The sequence below is a fragment of the Vicia villosa genome, unplaced genomic scaffold (genome assembly GCF_029867415.1).
Source record: "Vicia villosa cultivar HV-30 ecotype Madison, WI unplaced genomic scaffold, Vvil1.0 ctg.000232F_1_1_3, whole genome shotgun sequence".
NCBI lineage: Eukaryota > Viridiplantae > Streptophyta > Magnoliopsida > Fabales > Fabaceae > Vicia > Vicia villosa.
The window spans coordinates 425,495-448,772 of NW_026705087.1; the positions used below are offsets into that span (position 1 = coordinate 425,495).

The 23,278-nt window shown below is 35.7% G+C and overlaps 1 protein-coding gene across 1 annotated transcript; it reads left to right on the top strand.

Annotated features, from left to right (window-relative positions):
- Nucleotides 1–2,389: 2,389 nt before the first annotated feature.
- Nucleotides 2,390–3,883, top strand: LOC131625626 (protein ENHANCED PSEUDOMONAS SUSCEPTIBILITY 1-like). The gene has a single exon (XM_058896468.1). It carries the CDS (start codon nucleotides 2,411–2,413, stop codon nucleotides 3,767–3,769), a length of 1,359 nt encoding a protein of 452 aa, XP_058752451.1. The 5' UTR covers nucleotides 2,390–2,410; the 3' UTR covers nucleotides 3,770–3,883.
- The last annotated feature ends 19,395 nt before the right edge of the window (nucleotides 3,884–23,278 follow it).

Consider the following 23,278-nt stretch of genomic DNA (forward strand, 5'->3'; position numbering starts at 1 on the left):
ACAAGGATAGAAAATTAAAAACTGTTATAAAAGACTGTTTCCCCATGATTAACATTTAACTACTAAAATGATAATAAAAAATCCTGTGCTTGAACCTATTGTGATTTCAATTAACAAATTTGAGAAACTCAACTCATATAGTACATCTATTTTTTGGACAAATCCTAATTTTATCTAAAAGAAACCTTAATCTATTCAATTTGGGGGTTTCTCAGCTACTAAAATACATACTCCTTAAAACCTGAAGAAGGAGGGGATTTCTTAAATAAATAACATATATTGTTTCATCAACAGGTCGAAAAATTATTGCATGTGTCCATAACAAATCCTCCATCTAAGACAATGACCATAATCATATATCTTACAACGATTCAAAAAAAAAAAAAGGGAATGATTGATCTGCAGCGAATCATTTGACTCACAAAATCCCAAATGGGTTAAATTTCTTATCAAGATCGTTTGCTTACCCGGAACCATCCCGATTGCGCTTTCCCGAAGTTATCTTGACCGCCTGTGAAAATCGTGATGTGGGGTTGTGGAATACCTTTGAAAGAACAATCTGAAGGTTGTTTTTGACTACTCTAATGAGCGTTTTTAGTCTGGAATGTTGAGTGGTGTTGGTTCTATTTGTCACTTCTTATGTCAACATTAATGCCATTGTTTTTGCCATTAATAAAATAAATAAATTGATGCCTTTTTCTAATATTTTTGGTTAATTTTGTATTTCATTATTTTGAAAAAAAATTAAAATTCAATCCTTTTTAGTTTATTTGTTGTTTTTATTAAATAAAATATTAAAAAAATTAGTTAAACAAATTTTAAAAAATATTTTAAGAAATGGGGCGCTCCTTCCCCTTTTGTAGGATAGTTTTTATTTTATTTTATTTATTTCTTATTCATTTGATTTAATTTTGTTAATAAATTTTAATTATTAAAAAAAAAAATACCATAATAGATATGTATTTGGTCTTTTGTTTTCTTTAAAAAAAATAATAAATAAACGTTTTTGAAATTATATCAGATTGTTTTCCAGTTATAACAATCAAATATTATAATATAATAAAATATTTAATTTAACACGTGTAAATTCTGTCTTACTAATTTTCTTTCGTCTTTTAACACATGTAAATACTAATTTTCTATAGCATTAATATTTGTATGATAATATAATTATAATTATAATTTTCAAATTATTTGCCTACTATAAATTTTATATTACTTCAATAAATTTTTAATAAATAATAATAAATAATAATAAATAATAAATTTAAATTATAAGTGTTTTTTTAAATATTATAAAGCATTTAACCCGTGCCTCGCACGAGTCTAAATACTAGTGATACAGTTAAATTTGATAAATACAATTCATAATTTGGTTAATAGTTCTCAAACATATACAAAACTTAAATAGTAAAATAAAGTTGATTCATATATTTTACAATTTTTGAAAATGACTAACATTATATATTTTATTGAATTCGATTTCGTATACAACCAAGTTTGCTCGCAGTTGTTACAATTATGCGTTCGCAGCATTTAGAATATTAGTAATCGTTCGATGAAAATTCGACGGTTCATATTTTAATTTAGTATTTAGAATAATAAAACTAAATATTTTTTTTAATCTTTTAGGTCATTAGATTTTTTTATCCAACAGACATTAATATTTCCACTATGTGAATGCATTGTTGTTTTATTGCAGCGAATTAATTTTCTATTTTATTGATTAATAGGTTAATAAATTATAAATAAAATAATATTTAATAATATTATATGCATGTGATTAGTACAATGATGAAATTTATTAATGATACAATTTTATATTTATATTAGATATAAATTTTAAAAAATATTTTTTATAAAATTTATATTTTTATTTTAAATAAAAGATTTAAGTAAACATTATATATCGTACAATACGAAGAATAATGTAAGATGGAAATATTGATGTTAAAAAATGTGTTAGCATAGCATAGCTCATCTATTTATTTTGAAATTGAAGGATCCTAACTCAATTTACTTTTTCAAATAACTCATATTTTTCTTTGCTAACTTTCTCCTCAAAGTTTCTAAAAAAATGTCAACATAGCATAGGCATAACCTATCTATTTATCTTGAAATTGGAGGATTCCTAACTCAATTTACTTTTTCAACAACTCATTTTGCTAACTTTCTCCTCAAAATTTCTAAAAATGGTTTCAAGATAGCATAGGCATAGCTTATCTATTTATGAAATTGGAGGATCCTAGCTCGATTTGCTTTTTCATCTACTCATAAATTTCTTTGCTAACTAACTAACTGTCCCCTCAAATTTTCTATTAAAGGAAACCTATCCAATTTTTAAGTGTTCCTATATTAAAGCTTCATAACATATTGCAACGAAGCTCTCACCAAATTTTTCAATAGAACCATGGATGATTCAATCAAAGTGATCTCCACAAGTACAATCCAAGCACCAAATGGCAACTCAACCGATTTTCAAAAACTAGACTTAACACCATGGGATCTCCAATTCCTCCCCATTGAAACCAACCAAAAAGGCCTTATTTTCCACCACCAACCCAATATTGACCCATCTTTGTTAAAAAACCAAATCCATCATTTGAAACAAACTCTCTCCTCCACTCTTTCTTTCTTCCCACCCCTCGCCGGTCGTCTTGTAATCACTCAACACCAATCAGAAGAAGAAAACAACAACCCCTCATCATCATCATCATGTCACATCATTTGCAACAACGTTGGCGCGCTGTTCGTCCACGCCACAGCACAAAACGTTACTGTTTCTGACATCCTTCAACCCGAAAACTATATTGTACCTCCCATTGTCTACTCTTTCTTCCCTCTCAACGGCGTTAAAAACTGTGAATCCACTTCCCATCCGATTCTTGCTGTCCAAGTAACCGATTTACTTGACGGCTTATTCATTGGCATTACAATCAACCACGCAGTAATAGACGGTAAGTCATTTTGGCATTTTGTCAATTCTTGGTCTCAAATCTCACGAGGTGATTCTTTAAACAAACTCCCTTCACTTAAACGTTGGTTTCCAAACGACATTCATCAACTTCCCATACGTTTCCCTTTCACAACTGATCAATTAACCGAAACCTCCAATCCCAACAACTTAGCTGAAAGAGTTTTCCATTTCACAAAGGAGAAAATCTCCGAACTGAAATCAAAAGCGAACGTCGAAACTGAAACTGAGAATATTACAATCTCTTCGCTTCAAGCGGTACTATCTCATGTTCTGCGTTCCGTTGTTCGTTGCGAAAGACTTGATCCACAACAAGAGGTTCTATTTTTTTTGCTGATTGGGGTTAGAGCAAAGATGATTCCTCCGCTTGAAGATGAATATTTCGGAAACGCAATTTTGGTATGTGCGTTTACAATGAAAGCAGAAGAAATTCTTGACAGTGGTATTGGAAAGGTTGCTTTGAAGATGAACAAATCGATTTCTCTATATTCCGATAATGAGAAAATAAAAAACAGTTATGAGCGTTGGTTGAAAAAACCAAAGTTTCTTACGGGTGGTGAGGTGGCCCGTAGGTATTATTACTTGACAACAACAAATTCTCCGAGGTTTGATGTTTATGGTAATGATTTTGGTTGGGGAAAGCCGGTCGGTGTTCGAAATGGCGGTGCGAATAAAGATAATGGAAAGATTAGTGTGTTTGCTGGGGCTGATGAGGGAAGTATGGACATTATAGTATGCCTTCCTTGTAAGGTTTTGGAGGACATGGGAAATGACACTGAGTTCTTGAGTTACTAGTTTTAGGTAAGTATATGTTAATGTCTAAACTAAAACATGTGAGTTTGAGAGTACTGTGAGAGGAAAATTTTTAGATGGACACAGTTAGCAAAAGTTAACATCATACATTTAATGGCCAAGGGGATATATATATATATATATATATATATATATATATATATATATATATATATATATATATATATATATATATATATATATTTATATATATATTGATGGAAAGTGCAAGAATTTTTCTTGTTTTAAGTTTATGGTTGATTGATTATCCTTTTGGGCTGCAAATCAAGATGTATATCGGAGAAAAAAGTCTTAATTAATAATAGTTCAACCGTCTCTAAAAGTATATATAAAACTAAATGATTAGTGATACTATAAACTGTGGCCAAACCATTTGTTAAGAATTTATAAAACAATTTGCGACGGTTAGAACAGTCACAATTTCAAATTCAAAACTGTTTGAAACCGTTGCAATCAGCATTGAAAATGAAACACTTAACAAAATTCACGACAGTTAGAAATTGCCGCAGATAATGATTTAAGGCAATTAGATAATCATAGCAAATAGTAACGACAGTTGGAGTGGTGGTTTTTTAATTGTCGCAGTTCAGACTGACAACACACGATTTTGAGGCGAAACAATAACCATCGCTACCCAGATAATGCGGCTGTTTGAACCACCATAACTGCAAAAAAAAATTGTCGCAACCTTTCTTTTTCTTGTGATGACATCTCAAATAATTTAAAATTTTACTTTTATCATTCCCTCAAGTCTTCTAAATTTTGAAGAACTTTGCACCACATATATGTTTATTGGAGAACTCTGCTTAAAGTAATCCAGTATATTTTTTCTTTACCAGAGAACTTGTTACTATGTTTTCTAGTTTGTATTTTTTTGTTCTCGAAAAACTTATTCGCGTGTTCTTCGGTTTGTATTTTCTATACTAGATTGTGAACATGATAACTTGGTATAAAGTAATCCAGTAGGTTTTTTCTAAAAAAAAAAATTAATTTTTTTATGTTGTAGATATGGAAATTTTATTACAATTATGTGATAAAAATAAGATATGCGTAGATACCACTAATGCATTCTCAATTATATATAGAGTGTGACATGGAAACAAGTAAACATGGAAGCATCTACAGAGTGTAACAAAGAAATTAAAAAATCAAATAAAAATTCTTCGAGCTGCTTGCATGTATGGAAGCACCTCCTAAATATCTATAGAATGTGACCAACGCGAAGTTTTCCGGTTTCTTTATTGCCGCTTGCGTATTCTACGAATTACTATCCGTTTGGTACCGATTCTTGTTCCCTTTTATTCTCATTCTCGCATCATCTATTTCCATGAGAAATAGGGTAGACATTCATCTTTTTCTTTTCAATAACATGAGAAGTAGGATTGGGAGACTATGTCACTTGGCAGGCGATGCTGGAAAGTCCTCAAAGGAGGTTTTGTTTTTGTATGTTTATATTTGTGGTTGCAGGAAGTCAATGATGCAATAAGACCTCATTGAAGGTAAATCATTAAGTCCTCATGAGAACGCAAGTGGGAAGGGTCCACAATCGACCCCCACCAGTTCATCGAGTTGTTCAATTAGCGCGTGACGCCGTTGCTTTTGAACTGTCCCCCCGATCTTATTATCGAGTCTATTAAGTGGACAAGGATCTAGCAATTAGATCCCCATGCTTTGTCTAACTCGCGTTTCCCGACGCTGATGCTTTGCGCACGAACGCACATGTTACTATCCCCTTTTTCTTCCCATGATAGCTTGTTTGCCTCAGAGGACATGCCTCGTTGGCTAAAGCTCCCCTTTTATTGATAGCTTGTTTGCCTAAGAGGACTTTCCCCATTGGCTAAAGCTCCCTTTTACTATCTTTTGCTTGTTTGCCTCGGAGGACCTTCCCCATTGGCTAAAACAATTTCCCCTGTTCCCAGGTCACTAATTTGGTAGTTGTAAGCTTTACGAGCAGTGCTCGATTGTGTGTTATTGTGTGCTATTGTGATGTACCTGCTTGTTGTACGTTATTTGTTATGCATGTTTTTTGCGATGCTTGTTCGCATTATATTTGTGATTCATGTTCACACACTTCACACGTATTCCTATTACGTGTTTACCTTACTAGTTGGCTTTATCATACATGTATTCCTGTTACGTGTAGGTTTTATCTGCGATTCATGTTCGTATGATATTTGTGATTCCTGTTCACATTCACATGTATTCCTCTTACATGTTTTCCTTACCGGTTGGCTTTATCATGCATGTATTACTGTTACGTGTATGTTTTATCTACGATTCATGTTCGTATGATATTTGTGATTCTTGTTCACCTTCACATGTATTCCTGTTACATGTTTCCCTTACCGGTTGGCTTTATCATGCATGTATTTCTGTTACGCGTATGTTTTATATGCGATTTGTGCTCGTATGATATTTGTGATTCCTGTTCACATTCACATGTATTCATGTTACTTGTTTGCCTTGCTGGTTTGCTTTATCATGCATGTATTCCTATAACGTGTATGTTTTATCTATGATTCATGTTCGTATGATATTTGTGATTCCTATTCACATTCACATGTATTCTTGTTACCTGCTTGTCTTACTGGTTAGCCTTATCATACATGTATTCTTGTGACGTGTATGTTTTATCTGCAATTCAAGTTCGTATGATATTTGTGATTCCTGTTCACATTCACATGTATTCCTGTTACATGTTTGCCTTACTGGTTGGCTTTATCATGCATGTATTCTTGTTACGTGTATGTTTTATCTATGATTCATGTTCGTATGATATTTTTGATTCCTGTTCACATTCACATGTATTCTTGTTACATGTTCGCCTTACTGGTTGGCTTTTTCATGCATGTATACCTATTACGTGTATGTTTTATCTGTGATTCATGTTTGTATGATATTTGTGATTCTTTTAGCTGGAGATTTCGACATATAGGAGTTACTAAAAAGTTGTATGCTTCAAAGGGAAAAATAGCTTTATAAGGTTGTTTTTAAGTTTCTTTATGTAAAAGTTTTTCCTAAGTCGAAAAAAGGCACGGGTTGTAATATCCTCTAAGTCGAAGAGACGGAAGACTTAGGATATTTCGAAATATTTTTGAAAGAAACATATTGACAAAGTCAGTTTGTTTCGCAGCTCAGAACTTCGAGCGGGAATGTTTCAAATTTCAAAGTGATTCATTTGGTTAGAAAGACACGTGGAAGCATCAGGGAATCAAAGGTCATGCAAAAGGACAACGTGGCGTTCTATTAGAATAAGACCGTTAGGTTTGAATTAGTATAAATAGGGATCTTAGTAGTAGGATTCAGAGGTGTTTATTTTGTACAAATCACTCAAAAAATCGCTCAAGTACCAAGTGAAAGAGAAAGAGTTGTCATTGAGAATGTACGTGTAACACCATTTGTAATTTACATTTGTCTCAATTTTACAAATTTAAGTCATTTACATTTATTTCCTTTTTGAGTCTTGTCTTTTATAATTATCATCGAAGCCTTTTAAGTCTTTTATTCATATTTCGTCTTTACATACTGCATTGTCTTTACATTAGTTTTAAATTTGAAGTATTCCTTTAAACTATGAACTCAGTCATAACAATCATAAACTTTTAGACACATGTCCTTAGGATCAATCTAGTCGATCCTGCAAGTTACCAAAATACATTTAATAATTTGGAAGAGTAGCGGTTGTTTATGTTAGACGATAGGAATGGTCTAGAGGGGGGGTGAATATACCACCTTTTTGACTTAAGAAAATTTTAGCTTTTGAAACGTGACTTCCCTGAATCACTTAATCCTCTAAGAGCGATTACGTTATCGGGGACCGGATACGTGCACTAAACCGAACGGATGAAAATGTCGAGTAATGAATTACGTTTTAACGGATATATCAATTGTATCAATTGCACACTAGATGGTATATTACTCGCAATGAACATTTTCACTAAAATTTGAACAAAAACTTGATTGAGTAATTTTATCAAACACTTGGTGATCGATATTTACCAAACCTTAGATTTTGCTCAACAATGGAAATAAACGAAAACAAATAGAAACAAGATAAAGTAAAGACGATAAGGAACACGAGATTTGTTAAGGAAGTTCCTCTATCGTCCTCGCAAGAGTACGTCTGCCCCTAATTTCAAATGAAATTAGGAAAGTTTTATTTGATTGCAAAATGTTTAACAAGGATAGAAAGTACCAATCACCAACTACACACATGCAGTAAAATTGAATACAATTCAATCCTCCCCTTGATTCAAGTTGAATCAATTCAATGTCAATGATCTTCACTGATCAAGACCCCGATCGTTCCTTTCTCAATCCCCCGGTTGTAGCAAGTTTGTTGAGCGGATCTTCAATCCCTCAATCCCTTATGCACGGCTGAATTGAATTCCAAAGCAAATCGATGGTCAAAAACCTTCGAACAAAATCTTTGATGAGGAAGGAAAAACCCTAAGGTTTTATACAAGAAACAACCTCAACAATCTTCACTCGAACAAGATAAATGTCTACCGTCGAATCTCGAACAAGACAAATATCTACCGTCGAACCTTATCAACACACGTTCCTTACTCCGATCGAAAAAGATGATTATGTGTGATTTTCGATCAATAAGCGAAAGGTTGAAGATGAGAAGAAGCTTGAGTATATCTTTCACGTTTCTTGTTAAAATGCTTGAGAATGATCATTTGAATATATATACCACACACAATGCATAGACTAATTTGAAAACAGCAAAAACCAGTTTGAGAAGCGACAGGTCGACCTGTTCCCCTGCATAGGTCGACCTGTAGAAGGTATTGCACTTGAAAATAAGCAAAGTATGACACTTGCGTCAACCTGAAGGGTCGGCGTGCGCATTCTCGTGAGTTCCTCAAAATGCTATGCGTCGACCTATTCCATCAATGCATCGACGCATTTTGCTCTTGCACTTGAATCACCCAAAGTTGATGCGTCGACTTGAGGATTCAGCGTGCGCATACCCGAGGTTATATCAAAGTTCCATGCGTCGAACTATGCATGTAATGCCTCGATGCATTCAGCCCTTATATAGATTTTTTCAGGAAATGCTTGCAGTAGGTCGACCTATAGTGTCTGTGAGTCGACCTATTAGTGTCTTGTAGCCAAAAATACTTGTCTTTGTTGCATTTGCTTGATTTCTATGATTCCACTCCATTTGTAGTTGATTCACAATGTTTTGACATCATGAAAACTACACCATTGCCCTCACATACTCCCCCTTTTTGATGATGGCAAACGTTGTGAATCTTTGTCGAGGCGTTGCTTAAACGAAGTGCTTGCTCCCCCTTTCTATACGCTCCCCCTATCTTGGTGCATATGTGTTTTCCATAGCTTGCTGATTCACTCAGTTTTCTCCCCCTTTGACAACATCAAAAAGAGACAAGTGATATTATACATACATGGTAGGATAACATGATTTACATTTGATCATTACTAAGCCCTTTTGCAATCATAATCATAAAGCAATCATTCACATAAAACAACACTTAATGATAAAATGAAATAGACGATAACATAACATAAATAGCTAAACGCATAATGAGCACATAGCTCAAATCAAATCCTTACACAAACACAAAGTACGGTAGAATTTTGTTCAGCAAAAAAATAAAGTCACACAAGCAATAAAAATGTTCATGAAAATATGTAAATGGTCTATGCATGAAAAGGAGAACACTAGGCATCAGCAACTTCATGTCTCTCTTGGTCCGGAGGTGGTGGTTGAGCTGTGTGAACTGGAGGGAATGGATAGTGTTGCATGAAGGCGCTTGTGAAGGAAGAGAGTTGGTTGCTCTGAGCATCCAGCATACCATAGAGTGTGTTGTACCGTTGCTCTTGAAGTGTGGAGTAGGCTGTAAATTGAGCACCTTGCTCAGTGACACGAGTGGTCAAGGTAGTGAGGCGCTCATTCATCAAATTTTGATTTTCAATTTGTTGGAGACGCATAGCCTCCATCAAATTTGCAATATTGGAGCCGGCATTTTCAGCACCCACATCTTCATCCTCACCTTCATTGTCTTCCCCTTCATCGATATTTATTTCATCCTCATCTTCTCGGTTGAGGTCAGGATTGTTGCCTCGAAGGATAGCTCTATAGGTACCTGTGGCTTGATTGTAAGAGAATCCCATCATATTCAGTGTTTTCTTTGTGAATTCTTGGTCGATTGAGATGGACTTCTTTGGTAGCCGTTGAGAAGGGATGTTCACCTTGTTTAGCACCCATTGGATGAATGATGCGTATCCAATAGCTGTCCCGCTTCCAGATTCCTTCATCTCAAACAGCCGCTTCACTATAAAATGCGGCCAATTCACTGGAATTCGGTTTTTGATTAGCCACACCAAATACACTTCCTGTTGGTCAACACGAGAGTATCCGCCTTGTTTAGGTCGGATGATTCTCGCCACAATCCACTGCAATATCCTATCAAGTATGTTGAGTAAACCTGTAGTAGCTGTCCGAGGGAACAAATTTCTTTGAACGACATGGTCAGCATGAGGGCGCCTCAACATGTTGTTCAGTGCAACATTGAAGTCAAACTGAGTCAATATGTTGGTGTCAGTTACCGTGACAGTATTCTCAGTTAACGGAAACAAGCCAACATGTCTCCAAGTGCTGTCAGTAATGGCGTACGTGATTGTACCCATTTAAAAGTTGAAAGAACTGCCTTGGAATGGACCTTCCATCCCATTGTAGAAAATTCTAACCAGGTCCTAATTGTAATCATGACTCAGTTCAAGAAAAGCACTGAGTTTTTGAACTTCAAGCAGATCAATTACCTGTTGAAGATGAAGTCTTCTCAATGTTTCGGTGAATAGCATGAATTGCTTGATTACCTTTCGTTTGCTGAAGTTGGCGGAGTAGGATTCCACAAGAGCATCAGGAATAAGAGATAGAGCATCCTCGATGTCAGGTTGTGGTTGAGAAGAGGAGTCCCCTCTGTTGGCTCTCTTTCTTGAAGCTTTGTGGGTAGCCATTGATGATTGAGAGGGAGGAGATGAGTAGTGCTTAGGGTTTGTGTGTACAGGTCGGCGTAAGGAAGAGAAAGAAGAGAGTGAATTTCCTTGAGTCCCCTTTTTAAATGTAACCTAATTTTGAAATTCTGTGAACGATGCGTCGACCTATGCAGGTGATGCATTGACGCATTAGCCTCAGATTTTTGAAAAATTCCTTTGAGTAGGTTGACTCACAAAAAGAGTAGGTCGACCTATGCTTTGCAAATTTCAAAATTTGGTTAGATGCAATGAATGTATGTATGTCACAACCAAATTATGCATAAAACAACCATATTAATGAACAAATTTCAACTTTACCATAGTGATATATTTGCATGAAGTGAATCTAAGGTTGAAACAATATTACCTTTACACATGGGAGATGGAGAAACATGCCCTCACATATCTTTGAATAAACACTTAAGAAATTGTGAAAACATAGATAATAACAATAAATAAAGCATATGCAACTACTCATAGTTGCAACCTATCTGATATATCAAGGACGCCAAGTTCCCTACGGATGTGAAAGAAGGGCTCGGTAGCTAGTGGTTTTGTAAAGATGTCGGCAAGTTGATTTTTTCTATAAACATGCTCAAACACTACATCACCCTTCTCAACATGATCCCTAAGGAAATGGTGTCGAATTTCTATGTGTTTAGTGCGAGAGTGTAAGACCGGATTTTTGGTTAGATTTATAGCACATGTGTTATCACAAAAGATAGGAATATGATCAAGCTGGACATTGAAGTCAAGTAATTGTTGCTTGAGCCATAGTATTTGAGCACAACAATTACCGGCTGCCACATATTCCGCCTCGGCGGTTGACAAAGCAACGAACACTTGTTTCTTGCTATGCCAACTAACCAAGGAATTTGAAAAGAAGTGACATGTTCCACTAGTGCTTTTCCTATCCAATTTGCACCCGGCAAAGTCGGAATCGAAATATCCAACCAAAGAGCAATCACTACCTTTGGAGAACCATAAGCCATGCTTAGTTGTACCTACAAGATACCTAAGTATGCGCTTAACGGCTTTTAAGTGAGACTCCTTAGGACATGATTGATATCTTGCACACATGCATACACTAAACATAATATCGGGACGGGAAGCGGTAAGATAAAGTAGGGAACCGATCATACCTCTATACCTTTTTACATCAACCGGCTTACCATGTTCATCCCCGATCAAGATTTACCGCGGTAGGCATAGGAGTTTCAATGGCCTTGGACTTTGCCAAGTCAAAACGTTTGAGAAGCTCTTGACAATACTTAGTTTGACTCACAAACGTGCCTTCTTTTAGCTGCTTTATTTGGAGTCCAAGGAAGTAGTTTAATTCACCCATCATGCTCATCTCAAATTCTCCCTGCATAAGCTTAGAAAACTCCTTTACAAGAGTCATATTAGTAGAACCAAAGATAATATCATCAACATACACTTGAACTAATATGGAATGCTTTTCATGTCTTTTAATGAAAAGGGTGGTATCAACTTTCCCTCTTGAAATACCTTGATTAATCAAAAAATTACTAAGCCGCTCGTACCAAGCTCTAGGAGCTTGTTTAAGACCATACAAGGCACGCTTAAGTTCATAAACATAATCTGGATAATCAACGTTTTCGAATCCTGGAGGTTGAGATACATAGACCTCTTCATTAATGAACCCATTTAGAAACACACTCTTAACATCCATTTGATAAAGCTTGAAGTTTTGTGAACATGCAATTGCAATTAACAAGCGTATTGCCTCAAGTCGGGCGACCGGAGCATAGGTCTCCTCATAGTCAATCCCTTCCTCTTGGCTATACCCTTGAGCAACAAGACGGGCCTTGTTGCGAGTGATGATACCGTTTTCGTCTAGTTTGTTCCTAAACACCCATTTAGTGCCAATTACTCGATGGTCTCGCGGAGGAGGGACAAGGTCCCAAACCTCGTTTCTCTTAAATTGGTTTAGCTCTTCTTGCATAGCTAAGAACCAATGCTCATCGACTAATGCATCTTTGGAGTTTTTAGGCTCAATTTGAGAGACGAAAGAATAATAAAAACAAAAGTTACTTATCCTTGACCGTGTTGTCACCCCTTTTGATATGTCTCCTAGAATTTTCTCCATAGGATGGTCCTTAGAAGATTTCCATGCAAGAGGAAGATCACTCTTCTCACTTGGTTGCTCTTCTACTTTCTCTTTAGGTGTTTGACCCACTTCCTCTTCATTATTCTCGGGTAAGAGGGATTCTTTATCTTTCTCAAGCTTGGTATCCGGATCTTTTAGTAAACTCTCAGTTGAGACACCTGCACCATTAAGAACACTACCTTTTCCGACAACTTTCAGACAAGACTCATCAAAAGAGACATGTACGGACTCTTCAACAATATGTAACCTTTTGTTGTATACTCTATAAGCTTTACTAGATTGAGCATATCCTAGAAAGATACCCTCATCCGCTTTTGAATCAAACTTGCCAAGATTTTCCTTTCCATTATTTAGAACAAAGCACTTACATCCAAATACATGAAGGTGAGAAATATTTGGTTTTCTTCCTTTCAAGAGTTCATAGGGTGTTTTGTTTATAATAGGTCGTATCAAGATCCTATTTAGAACATAACACGCCGTATTTATGGCATCGGCCCAAAAATATTTTGGAAGCCTATGTTCATTAATCATAGTTCTCCCAAGTTCTTCCAACACACGATTTTTACGTTCCACTACTCCATTTTGTTGTGGAGTTCGTGGTGCGGAGAAATTATGATTAATGCCATGATTTCCACAAAACTCTTCAAAGAGATGATTTTCAAACTCACCCCCATGATCACTTCAGATGGATACTATGTTAGTGTTCAATTTATTTTGGAATAACTTGGCAAATTTCTCAAACGCGGAGAAGGTGTCACTTTTGCTTGCTAAGAAAATCGTCCAACAATACCTAGAGAAATCATCAACTATGACAAACCCATAATAGTTTCCACCTAGACTTTTTATTCTATATGGTCCAAAGAGGTCCATATGAAGAAGTTCAAGAGGTCTCGTAGTTGAAACAATGTTTTTAGATTTAAAAGAGATCCTCGTTTGCTTCCATATTTGGCACGCATCACATAAGTGATCTTTGGAAAACTTTATTTTAGGTAGGCCAGATACTAAATCTTTTGAGACGATTTTATTGAGCAAATCAAAGTTGACGTGAGCTAAGCGTCTATGCCAAAGCCATGAGTCTTCACTCATAGTTGCTAGACATTTGGCTTCAATCAAGGATACATCATTAAGGTCAAGCATGTATACATTATTTACCCTCAGGCCTTTGAACACATCATCTTTCTTTTCATCATTTCTAATTATGCAACTTTCTTTAGAAAATGATACCGAGTATCCTTTTTCGCACAATTGACTGATGCTAATAAGATTGTGTTTAAGGCCCTCAACTAGAAGGACGTAAGAGATAGTAGTAGAAGAGAGATTACCTACACTACCTTTACCGAGTATTGCTCCCTTGTTGTTATCACCATAGGTCACAAATCCTTTCTTCTTAGCCACAAAGTCATAGAATAAAGATAAGTCACCCGTCATATGTCTTGAGCATCCTCTATCTAGAAACCATCTTCTCTCGGATGGCTCAAGACATTCCACAATCTTTTTCTTCTTTTGATGTGCCATGAGACATAGGTTGACGGTTTCCTCTTCATCGCTTGAGCTTTCTTTGCTAGATGAGTCACTATCACTTTCCCAAGCGATGTAGGCTCTTCTTCCTTTTGTTTGCTTCTTTTGAGGTTTATTCTTTGTCTTATCCTTCTTTAGTGAAGGGCAATCTGGTTTGTAGTGACCCGGTTTACCACAATTATAACAAGATTCTCTAGGTTTAGTCTTCTTATACTTATCTTGCTTGTTAGCCTTTGATTCACGTCTATATTCAACTAGATTGTTGTCCGAGTGCTTGATTTCATTCTTTCGAAGATATTTATTGTATCTTCTCACGAACAATCCCATATCTTCATCCGGACTATCATCTTCGTCACTAGATTCACTATCACACGTATCTTTGGTGGATGACTTAGAACTTGAAGCCTTTAGGGCAATAGACTTCTTTTCGGTATCCTTTGACTTTTCTTTCTTTTCTTTCTTTTCGTGTTTGTTTAGATTCATGAGATCTTGCTCATGTTCTTCTAGCTTTCCAAATAGAGCCGTGAGATCCAATGTAGAGAGATCGTTGGCTTCTTTGATTGCCGTGACCTTAGGTTGCCATTCCCTACTAAGACATCTCAAAACTTTGTTAGTAGCTACGGCATTGGGAGTAATATGTCCCAAAGTGTGTAAACGATTGATAATGTGAGAAAATCTCTTTTGCATATCCGCAATGGTTTCACCTTGCTTCATATGAAAGAGATCAAACTCTTGCGTTAAAGTATTGATTCTAGCTAGCTTAACATCATTAGTTCCTTCATGGGCGACTTGTAATGCATCCCACATTGCCTTAGCCGTTTGGCAATGCGACACACGAAAATACTCATCAACCCCTAAGGAAGCTATAATCATGTTTCTATCTTTCCAATCATACCCGTAATTCTTTTCATCTTTTTCATCCCATTGTGCTTGAGGTTTAGGTCTGGTGATGCCTGCATCGTTGGTTATGGTGATAGCCATAGGACCATTGACGATGACATCCCATATTTTTCTATCAACGGAGTTGATATGAATGCACATACAGTCTTTCCAATAACTATAGTTTTCTCCAGTGAAAACAGACGCTTTATTATACGCCCCTTTTTGACCGCTCTCCATTTTCTAAAAAGTTATATCAAGCACTAGAATGAACCAAGCTCTAATACCACTTGTTAGACGATAGGAATGGTCTAGAGGGGGGTGAATAGACCACCTTTTTGACTTAAGAAAATTTTAGCTTTTGAAACGTGACTTCCCTGAATCACTTAATCGTCTAAGAGCGATTACGTTATCGGGGACCGGATACGTGCACTAAACCGAACAAATGAAAATGTCGAGTAATGAATTTCGTTTTAACGGATATATCAATTGTATCAATTGCACACTAGATGGTATATTACTCGCAATGAACGTTTTCACTAAAATTTGAACAAAAACTTGATTGAGTAATTTTAACGAACACTTGGTGATCGATATTTACCAAACCTTAGATTTTGCTCAACAATGGAAATAAAGGAAAACAAATAGAAACAAGATAAGGTAAAAACGATAAGGAACACGAGATTTGTTAAGGCAGTTCCTCTATCGTCCTCGCAGGAGTACGTCTGCCCCTAATTTCAAATGAAATTAGGAAAGTTTTATTTGATTGCAAAATGTTTAACAAGGATAGAAAGTACCAATCACCAACTACACACATGCAGTAAAATTGAATACAATTCGATCCTCCCCTTGATTCAAGTTGAATCAAGTCAATGTCAATGATCTTCACCGATCAAGACCCCGATCGTTCCTTTCTCAATCCTCCGGTTGTAGCAAGTTTGTTGAGCGGATCTTCAATCCCTCAATCCCTTATGCACGGCTGAATTGAATTCCAAAGCAAATCGATCGTCAAAAACCTTCGAACAAAATCTTTGACGAGGAAGGAAAAACCCTAAGGTTTTATACAAGAAACACCCTCAACAATCTTCACTCGAACAAGATAAATGTCTACCGTCGAATCTCGAACAAGACAAATATCTACCGTCGAACCTTATCAACACACGTTCCTTACTCCGATCGAAAAAGATGATTATGTGTGATTTTCGATCAATAAGCGAAAGGTTGAAGATGAGAAGAAGCTTGAGTATATCTTTTACGTTTCTTGTTAAAATGCTTGAGAATGATCATTTGAGTATATATACCACACACAACGCATAGACTAATTTGAAAACAGCAAAAACCAATTTGAGAAGCGACAGGTCGACCTGTTCCCCTGCATAGGTCGACCTGTAGAAGGTATTGCACTTGAAAATAAGCAAAGTATGACACTTGCGTCGACTTGAAGGGTCGGCGTGCGCATTCCCATGAGTTCCTCAAAATGCTATGCGTCGACCTATTCCATCAATGTGTCGACGCATTTTGCTCTTGTACTAGAATCACCCAAAGTTGATGCGTCGACCTGAGGAGTCAGCATGCACATACCCGAGGTTACATCAAAGTTCCATGCGTCGACCTATGCATGTAATGCGTCGACGCATTCAGCCCTTACATAGAATTTTTCAGGAAATGCTTGCAGTAGGTTGACCTATAGTGTCTGTGAGTCGACCTATTAGTGTCTTGTAGCCAAAAATACTTGTCTTTGTTGCATTTGCTTGATTTCTATGATTCCACTCCATTTGTAGTTGATTCACAATGTTTTGACATCATGAAAACTACATCATTGCCCTCACAGTTTACCAGAAATCACTGGAAACAAATTGGCACGCCCAGTGGGACCAGTGTTGAAAAGTTTACAGGTTCATAAGTCTCATTTATATTGGCTTGTTCGTTTAATTTAGAATATACCAAGACATTGTATGAACCTTAGGAGTGGTAAAACTACTAGCAGTTCACAACCAATACCTAAAAGAAAATATAACAAGAGAATGGTGAATACTGCCAATGATCAAGGAGGACAAAATCCTCCACAAGGGTTAGGCACGGTCGTTGCAAGCTTGACCAATGTCTCAACCTCTATGCGAGGTTCTCAGGCCATGCCTACATCTATAGGATCTATGGCCGTAAATAGTTCTCAGGCCATGCCTAAATCTACAGGATCTATGGCCATAAATAGTTCTCAAGCCATGCCCACATCCACGGGATCTATGGCTACAAATAATTCTGAACCAATGTCCACGGGACCAATACCCACAATTAGTTCGACCATTGTGCCTCCTTTATTGAGTACAACAGATATCCCATCAAATAATCAAGTTAGCCCTTTTTCAACGTATCTTGGAAACCATGCACAACCTTCGACCCCTAGGCCACCAGGTTTTTAGAATTTTAGGCCTTGGAGAGAACAACCATATGGAATGCCATCCTCTTATATGGCAGAATTACATAATGGCACGTCCACATATACATAACCTAATATGGCCATTTTTTCACCAATCCAAAACGCTGGCTCTGTGGGTCGAAGTACCCAAAACCAAGGTCCATCGAACCAAATGCCTACATTAACAACCAATAACCAATAATTAGGCAGCGTTTAGGCAACAAATGGACGCTAGTAACCATGATATGGTTGGGGTTCTTTCCCGTGAAATAAACACCATCTTCTCCCCTTTAATTCAAAATGTCAATATAATCAAAAAATACCCAGTTCTATCAAGAGTTATCAACGCAAATGACGCGTATAACAAATTTTTTTGGGCTCTCCAACTATCAGGACAACTGTTGTACCCCAAAATTTGCCCTCATGCTTCTTATCTTTCCAAATGCCATTCAAACTCGAATGAGTGTGATGGTCTAGCGGTTATATAGCGGAGTGCAAGAGTGAGAGGTTATGAGTTCGAATCCTACTTTCTAACATTTTAGACTTTTTTTCACTTTTTTATTTGTTACTAACTTCATTTTCATTTATGTTAAAAAACCACAAAAAAATAGTATTTTTAATTTTCGTTTTGTTATTTAAGTTTTTTAAAATATATATATATATATTTTTTACTTTTTTCCATTTTTATTCACAAAAATAACCAAAAAAAATTATTATAAAATAAAAAAGAATCAAATAATTTTTATTTTTTTGTCACTTTTTCCTAGTTTTTATTACTAATAGTAGTTTTTTATAATTACGTTATTAGTAAATTTCAAAAACCTTCCAAAATATGTAGAGACAAAATCTCCAAGCATTCAAAAAATTCCAAGACAAAATATCAACAAAATTGAAGAAAAGATTAAACTGGTGGACAAAGGTCATAATGCTAATAATTTGGTTGTTCTATACCATTTGTGACTTGATTTGGAGACTATAAAGAGAGGTTCAAGGGACATATTTCTCCAAGGGAAACACAAAAACCAAACGCACAAAGCACCACAATAATGCATCAGATAAGAACCCAGAAGTTTCAACTTATTCTATACAGATTAGTGAGCATTACAGTGAGACTCACAAAAAGAAATTCAGATCAGAGATCATAGTCATTTCATCGAGGTTATAGTTTTTAATGTGTTTGATTGATATTTTTTCCAAACTAAGAATCAACTTTTCATAATCATATATATTTTGTGTTCTTATACCATTACTAAACTGTTTTTTTGAATGATTTAAGTACTCATCAAACTACAACGACTGAGGGTGACAAATTTGAACCAAAATAGTGTGATTCGACGACATCTACACCCATTGTGCAAACCAAAAAAAATCTTAAAAAAGGAGAGGGCAACAGAAAGGAGAGCAACAACTAAAAGGCGGGTTCTGACTTTAGGAACAACCTCGGCACCGCCAAAACAGGGAAAAGGAATTGTAGATGAAGGCCAAATCCCAAAAGTCAGGAAGACCCTTTTCTGTCGACTTGAGGACTGCATAGATCATGATTTTTATATCAACTACCATCCAGTTGAAAATTGTGTTGGATATGAAGGTGAACACGATCCTGTTGAAATCCCTGAAGTAAGTATTCAATATTTATTTTCAATAAAACCTAATATTACATGACATATCATTATTCCTTACAACAATATTTGATTGGGTTATGTTTAATGACAGTGGATGCCAATGACATTTTGACCATCTTCTGCAATGTCCCTAAATGACATATGTGTTTGCACTGCCGCATACATTTTTATGAGTGACGAAGAAGATCGTTACGGGTATTTATTTTTAATGAACGTACCTAATACCTAATAGTAAGTTTATTTATCACATTTAATTTGATTATAATTGCAATTTTCTGAGCAGCCGTGAGGTTTTGGTAAAAATAGCTTTAACTGTATAAGGAGATCGGAAAACACTTAAGACCCTGATGCCAAGAAGCCCTTTAGACCAGGAGGTTATTGTTAATATGATACTGCGTTGAATTGATCCCATTTATGTATAATTCTGTTAAGTCCATTTTCATATGCAAATGCAGATTATTAATCTGGTTGTGGCAAGACAGAACTGGTTCATAGATTCTGCGGGAAAGACCAAGTCAGTTTGGTATTTTCCTACTGAGTTCGCGGTGATTACTATTCTACTATACTACGGTCACTTGTACATTCTATTTGTCTTAATCTAATTAAATTATAATACATTTAATATTTTATTTTAATTGCAGTAATATGCCCTGGAAGGACGTCACAGTCCTGATTATGTGAGGGATATATACCAGACTCGTTTCATGACATCCAAATCTAAAGTGTTAAGGGTGAGTTATGTGTGTGTTAAAACAGTTGCCACGTTGATAACTCTGTTTCTCAAACATTAAATTACATTTTTTCAGATTTTTATTCCGATGAACGACCTTGGAAACCACTAGTATCTCATGGTTGTTGATATTTCCAACAAGAAACTGTATTGGTTGGACTCTCTCTATTTCCCTGAAAGACACACACCCAGACGCCGTGCAATATTGAAAACGGTATGCATGTCTGTGTAGATTTTGTTATTTACTTTCCATTCACTTTCTTGGATTTTTTTTAAACTTTGGTTTGAACCATGTGGCAGGCCATATTTCTTGAGGAGATTCTGTGTCACGAATCTTTTGTTGACATGCTTCCAAATTATCCAACACATTCGATATCATCCTACCCCATAGAGGACCCAACATCCCTTAAACAACAACTTGCCGGATCGTGAGTACTCTTATACCTTAACCTTTCTCTATTTAAATTGATTGACAATATTACCTATTACTTGTTACTAATGCATTTACTCACTGACCACAAAAATGATTGTGGAGTTTGGGTATGTAAGTGGATGATTGAGTGTCCCTTCCAAACTTTGTATGAAGAAACCAATGTACGTTGAATTCATGTGAATATCATTAACTTAATCATTTCCCATATACAATATATTTGCATTTGTCCTAAATGTTGTTAATTATATTCCCTACAGGTTATGACTTCAACTAGAATGAAACTCGCCCTTTTTTTGTTACACTCCGGTAATAATATTTTGCTACGCGAAATGTTGGCAAAGTCGGCGGCTTATTGGAAGAAGCAGGAAGATCTAAGGAAGAAGTTGGTTAAATTAGGTTGAAGTTTGAAGATTGAAGTTGGACTTTTTTTTATTGTCCATTAATTTGGAACAATTTGGGATGTAATATGATACTTTGAAGTTTGAATTTGGATTTTTTTTATGACTGTTCGTTTATTTAGTGCCAGCAGCTACACCTCTCCTTGGCCCAAGTAAGTTTGGGCATCCATTTAAGCCCAACAGATTTATTTTGATGCACCTCCATTTTACTATTTCTTTAAGCATTTTGTTTATTTGTTTATATCTTGTTTTAATTTTCTTTAACATTTTTTGTTTGTTTCTTTCATTCCATTTAGAATTTAATATGATTTTTAGATGTCCTTGACTTTTATGGATAATTGGGTTATATTTTGTTGGTTTCCCTTATTCAAGATGTGTTTTCGAGTTCAAACACTCTGAGTATAATATTTGCAGCCATGACTTAACTGCAGGTTATTTGAAGAACAAATCATCAAAATAATTCACAATAATACACAACCACAACTTAAATTTGAATAATATCACATACCAGCTTCAAATTAAAATACAAACCCTCATCATGGGGATCAACTTCAATTAAACATACAAAATTAATATCAAATTCCATAATGTATGCAAAATAACTCAAATCAACTTGATTTTGGAAAAATATAAAGATTGAGATGGATAGCACAACAAAGAGGGAAATTTCTCGATACCCTTGGTTAAGGAGAACCGAATGGATGATAAGAAGCAGAAGGGGAAGAAGATGAAGAAGGAGGCCAACGAGGTCAGCTTTCGAAATGTGGGTTTCGGATTGTGAATTTCGGATTTAGGGATTTCATTTCAGAATTGATTTTGTCAAATAATTTTTTTTCTTTCAATTTAATATTAATTTTATAAAGGACTGATATGTAATAATTGAAAGTGTAATTAATTTGATATGAAGGTGTGTAATTAATTTTTTTATTGAAAAAGTGTAAAAGAAACCATTATTTTTTGTTATTGGATGGAGGCCCAACTGTAAATAGTAATGCGCCGTAAGAGTTATTACTGTTTGGGAGATGAATAGGTTATATATAATATGAGGCAGGAAACGTTTTGGTCATTTGTATACGTTACTTCAGTTTTGTTTTAATAAAAGGTTTATACCCTCAATGGTTTTAAGGGGTGATTCACACAAGTTTATTGGAGTCGTGTATGAAATGTTTGAGGACAGTTTATTGATTTCCGATTCCAGGTGATTATTTTTGTTTTGATTATTTTTGCATTTGCGTTTGATGGTCTTTAAATCCTGATCCATGAATGTGTTTTTTTTGTTTGCATGTGCGTTTGATGGTTAGTATTTTTTATAAGAAATCATATACTGGTTATTAAAACGGTTACTTTTAGCAGGAACGCATCGAAGATGGTAGTGGAGGGTGATGGGGTTGTTGGAATAGGCAGTAGCAGAAGCGCTCGCATATGTAGGAAAATGAAGGGTAAATATGCTGTGGGTGAAAGTTCCATTGAGCGTCGAGATGATGACAATTTGGTGAATAGAGACGGGTGCAACATGAGGTGCTCAGTCGTTGTGAATAAAAGGGGAAAGAGGTGCAGGAGGGTGGAAGCAGTCGTAAGCAAGGAAGAGGATGGGCACAAGTACTTTTCCTGGTGTAAGGTTATCGAATCAGCGAAGGTAGCTGGGCAAAATGTCCTCGTAAGTATATTACGTTCTTTAGGTTATGTATAATTTAGTTGGTTTAAGTATTAAAGCATAGGCATTGAATGTTGTAAGTTTTTGTCCGTGAATTTCCACAAGCCTAATTTAAGGAACACGCTGATACAATTATATTATATGGCATATTTGCAGCAATTTTCGCAAGAAGTTATCTGCAACTGCATGGACAAGTCTTATACGTGTGTTTTGTTTCGTGATTCTGATTTGAAAAAGGTTTTCAAGTGTGAACTTCGTTATGCTAAGAGAGACCACTTTGTTGAGAGATACATTTGGAAGGGATGGCATGAGTTTATGAAGGAAGGATGCATCGAAGATGGTGACCGCCTAAGATTTATAATTTGTGACCAATCTTGCACGTCGATTGAACCTGGAACACAAATGGTTGTTGTGGCAGTGGTCAACAGAGCCAGAGGTGGATGAATGTGTCTAAATTTAAGGCAAATATGAGAATGGGAATATGTTGTGTTTTTGTTTTTGAATTATGGGTGTGTCGTTTAATTAGAGTTTCATTTATAAGTGTGTGGCAGTAGGTGTTGAATAGTTGTGGTGATGTGTTGGGTTTTTTTGGAAACAAGTATGATTTGTTTTTATCATGGGTGTCTATGTTTTGATGTAATTTGTGGGAGACCAGTGTTAGTTTGTGTATTGAATTCCTATTTTAATTGTATGGTGGTT

Coding starts and splice junctions, on each gene's coding strand:
- LOC131625626 (XM_058896468.1), top strand. CDS start 2,411: ATGGATGATTCAATCAAAGTGATCTCCACAAGTACAATCCAAGCACCA.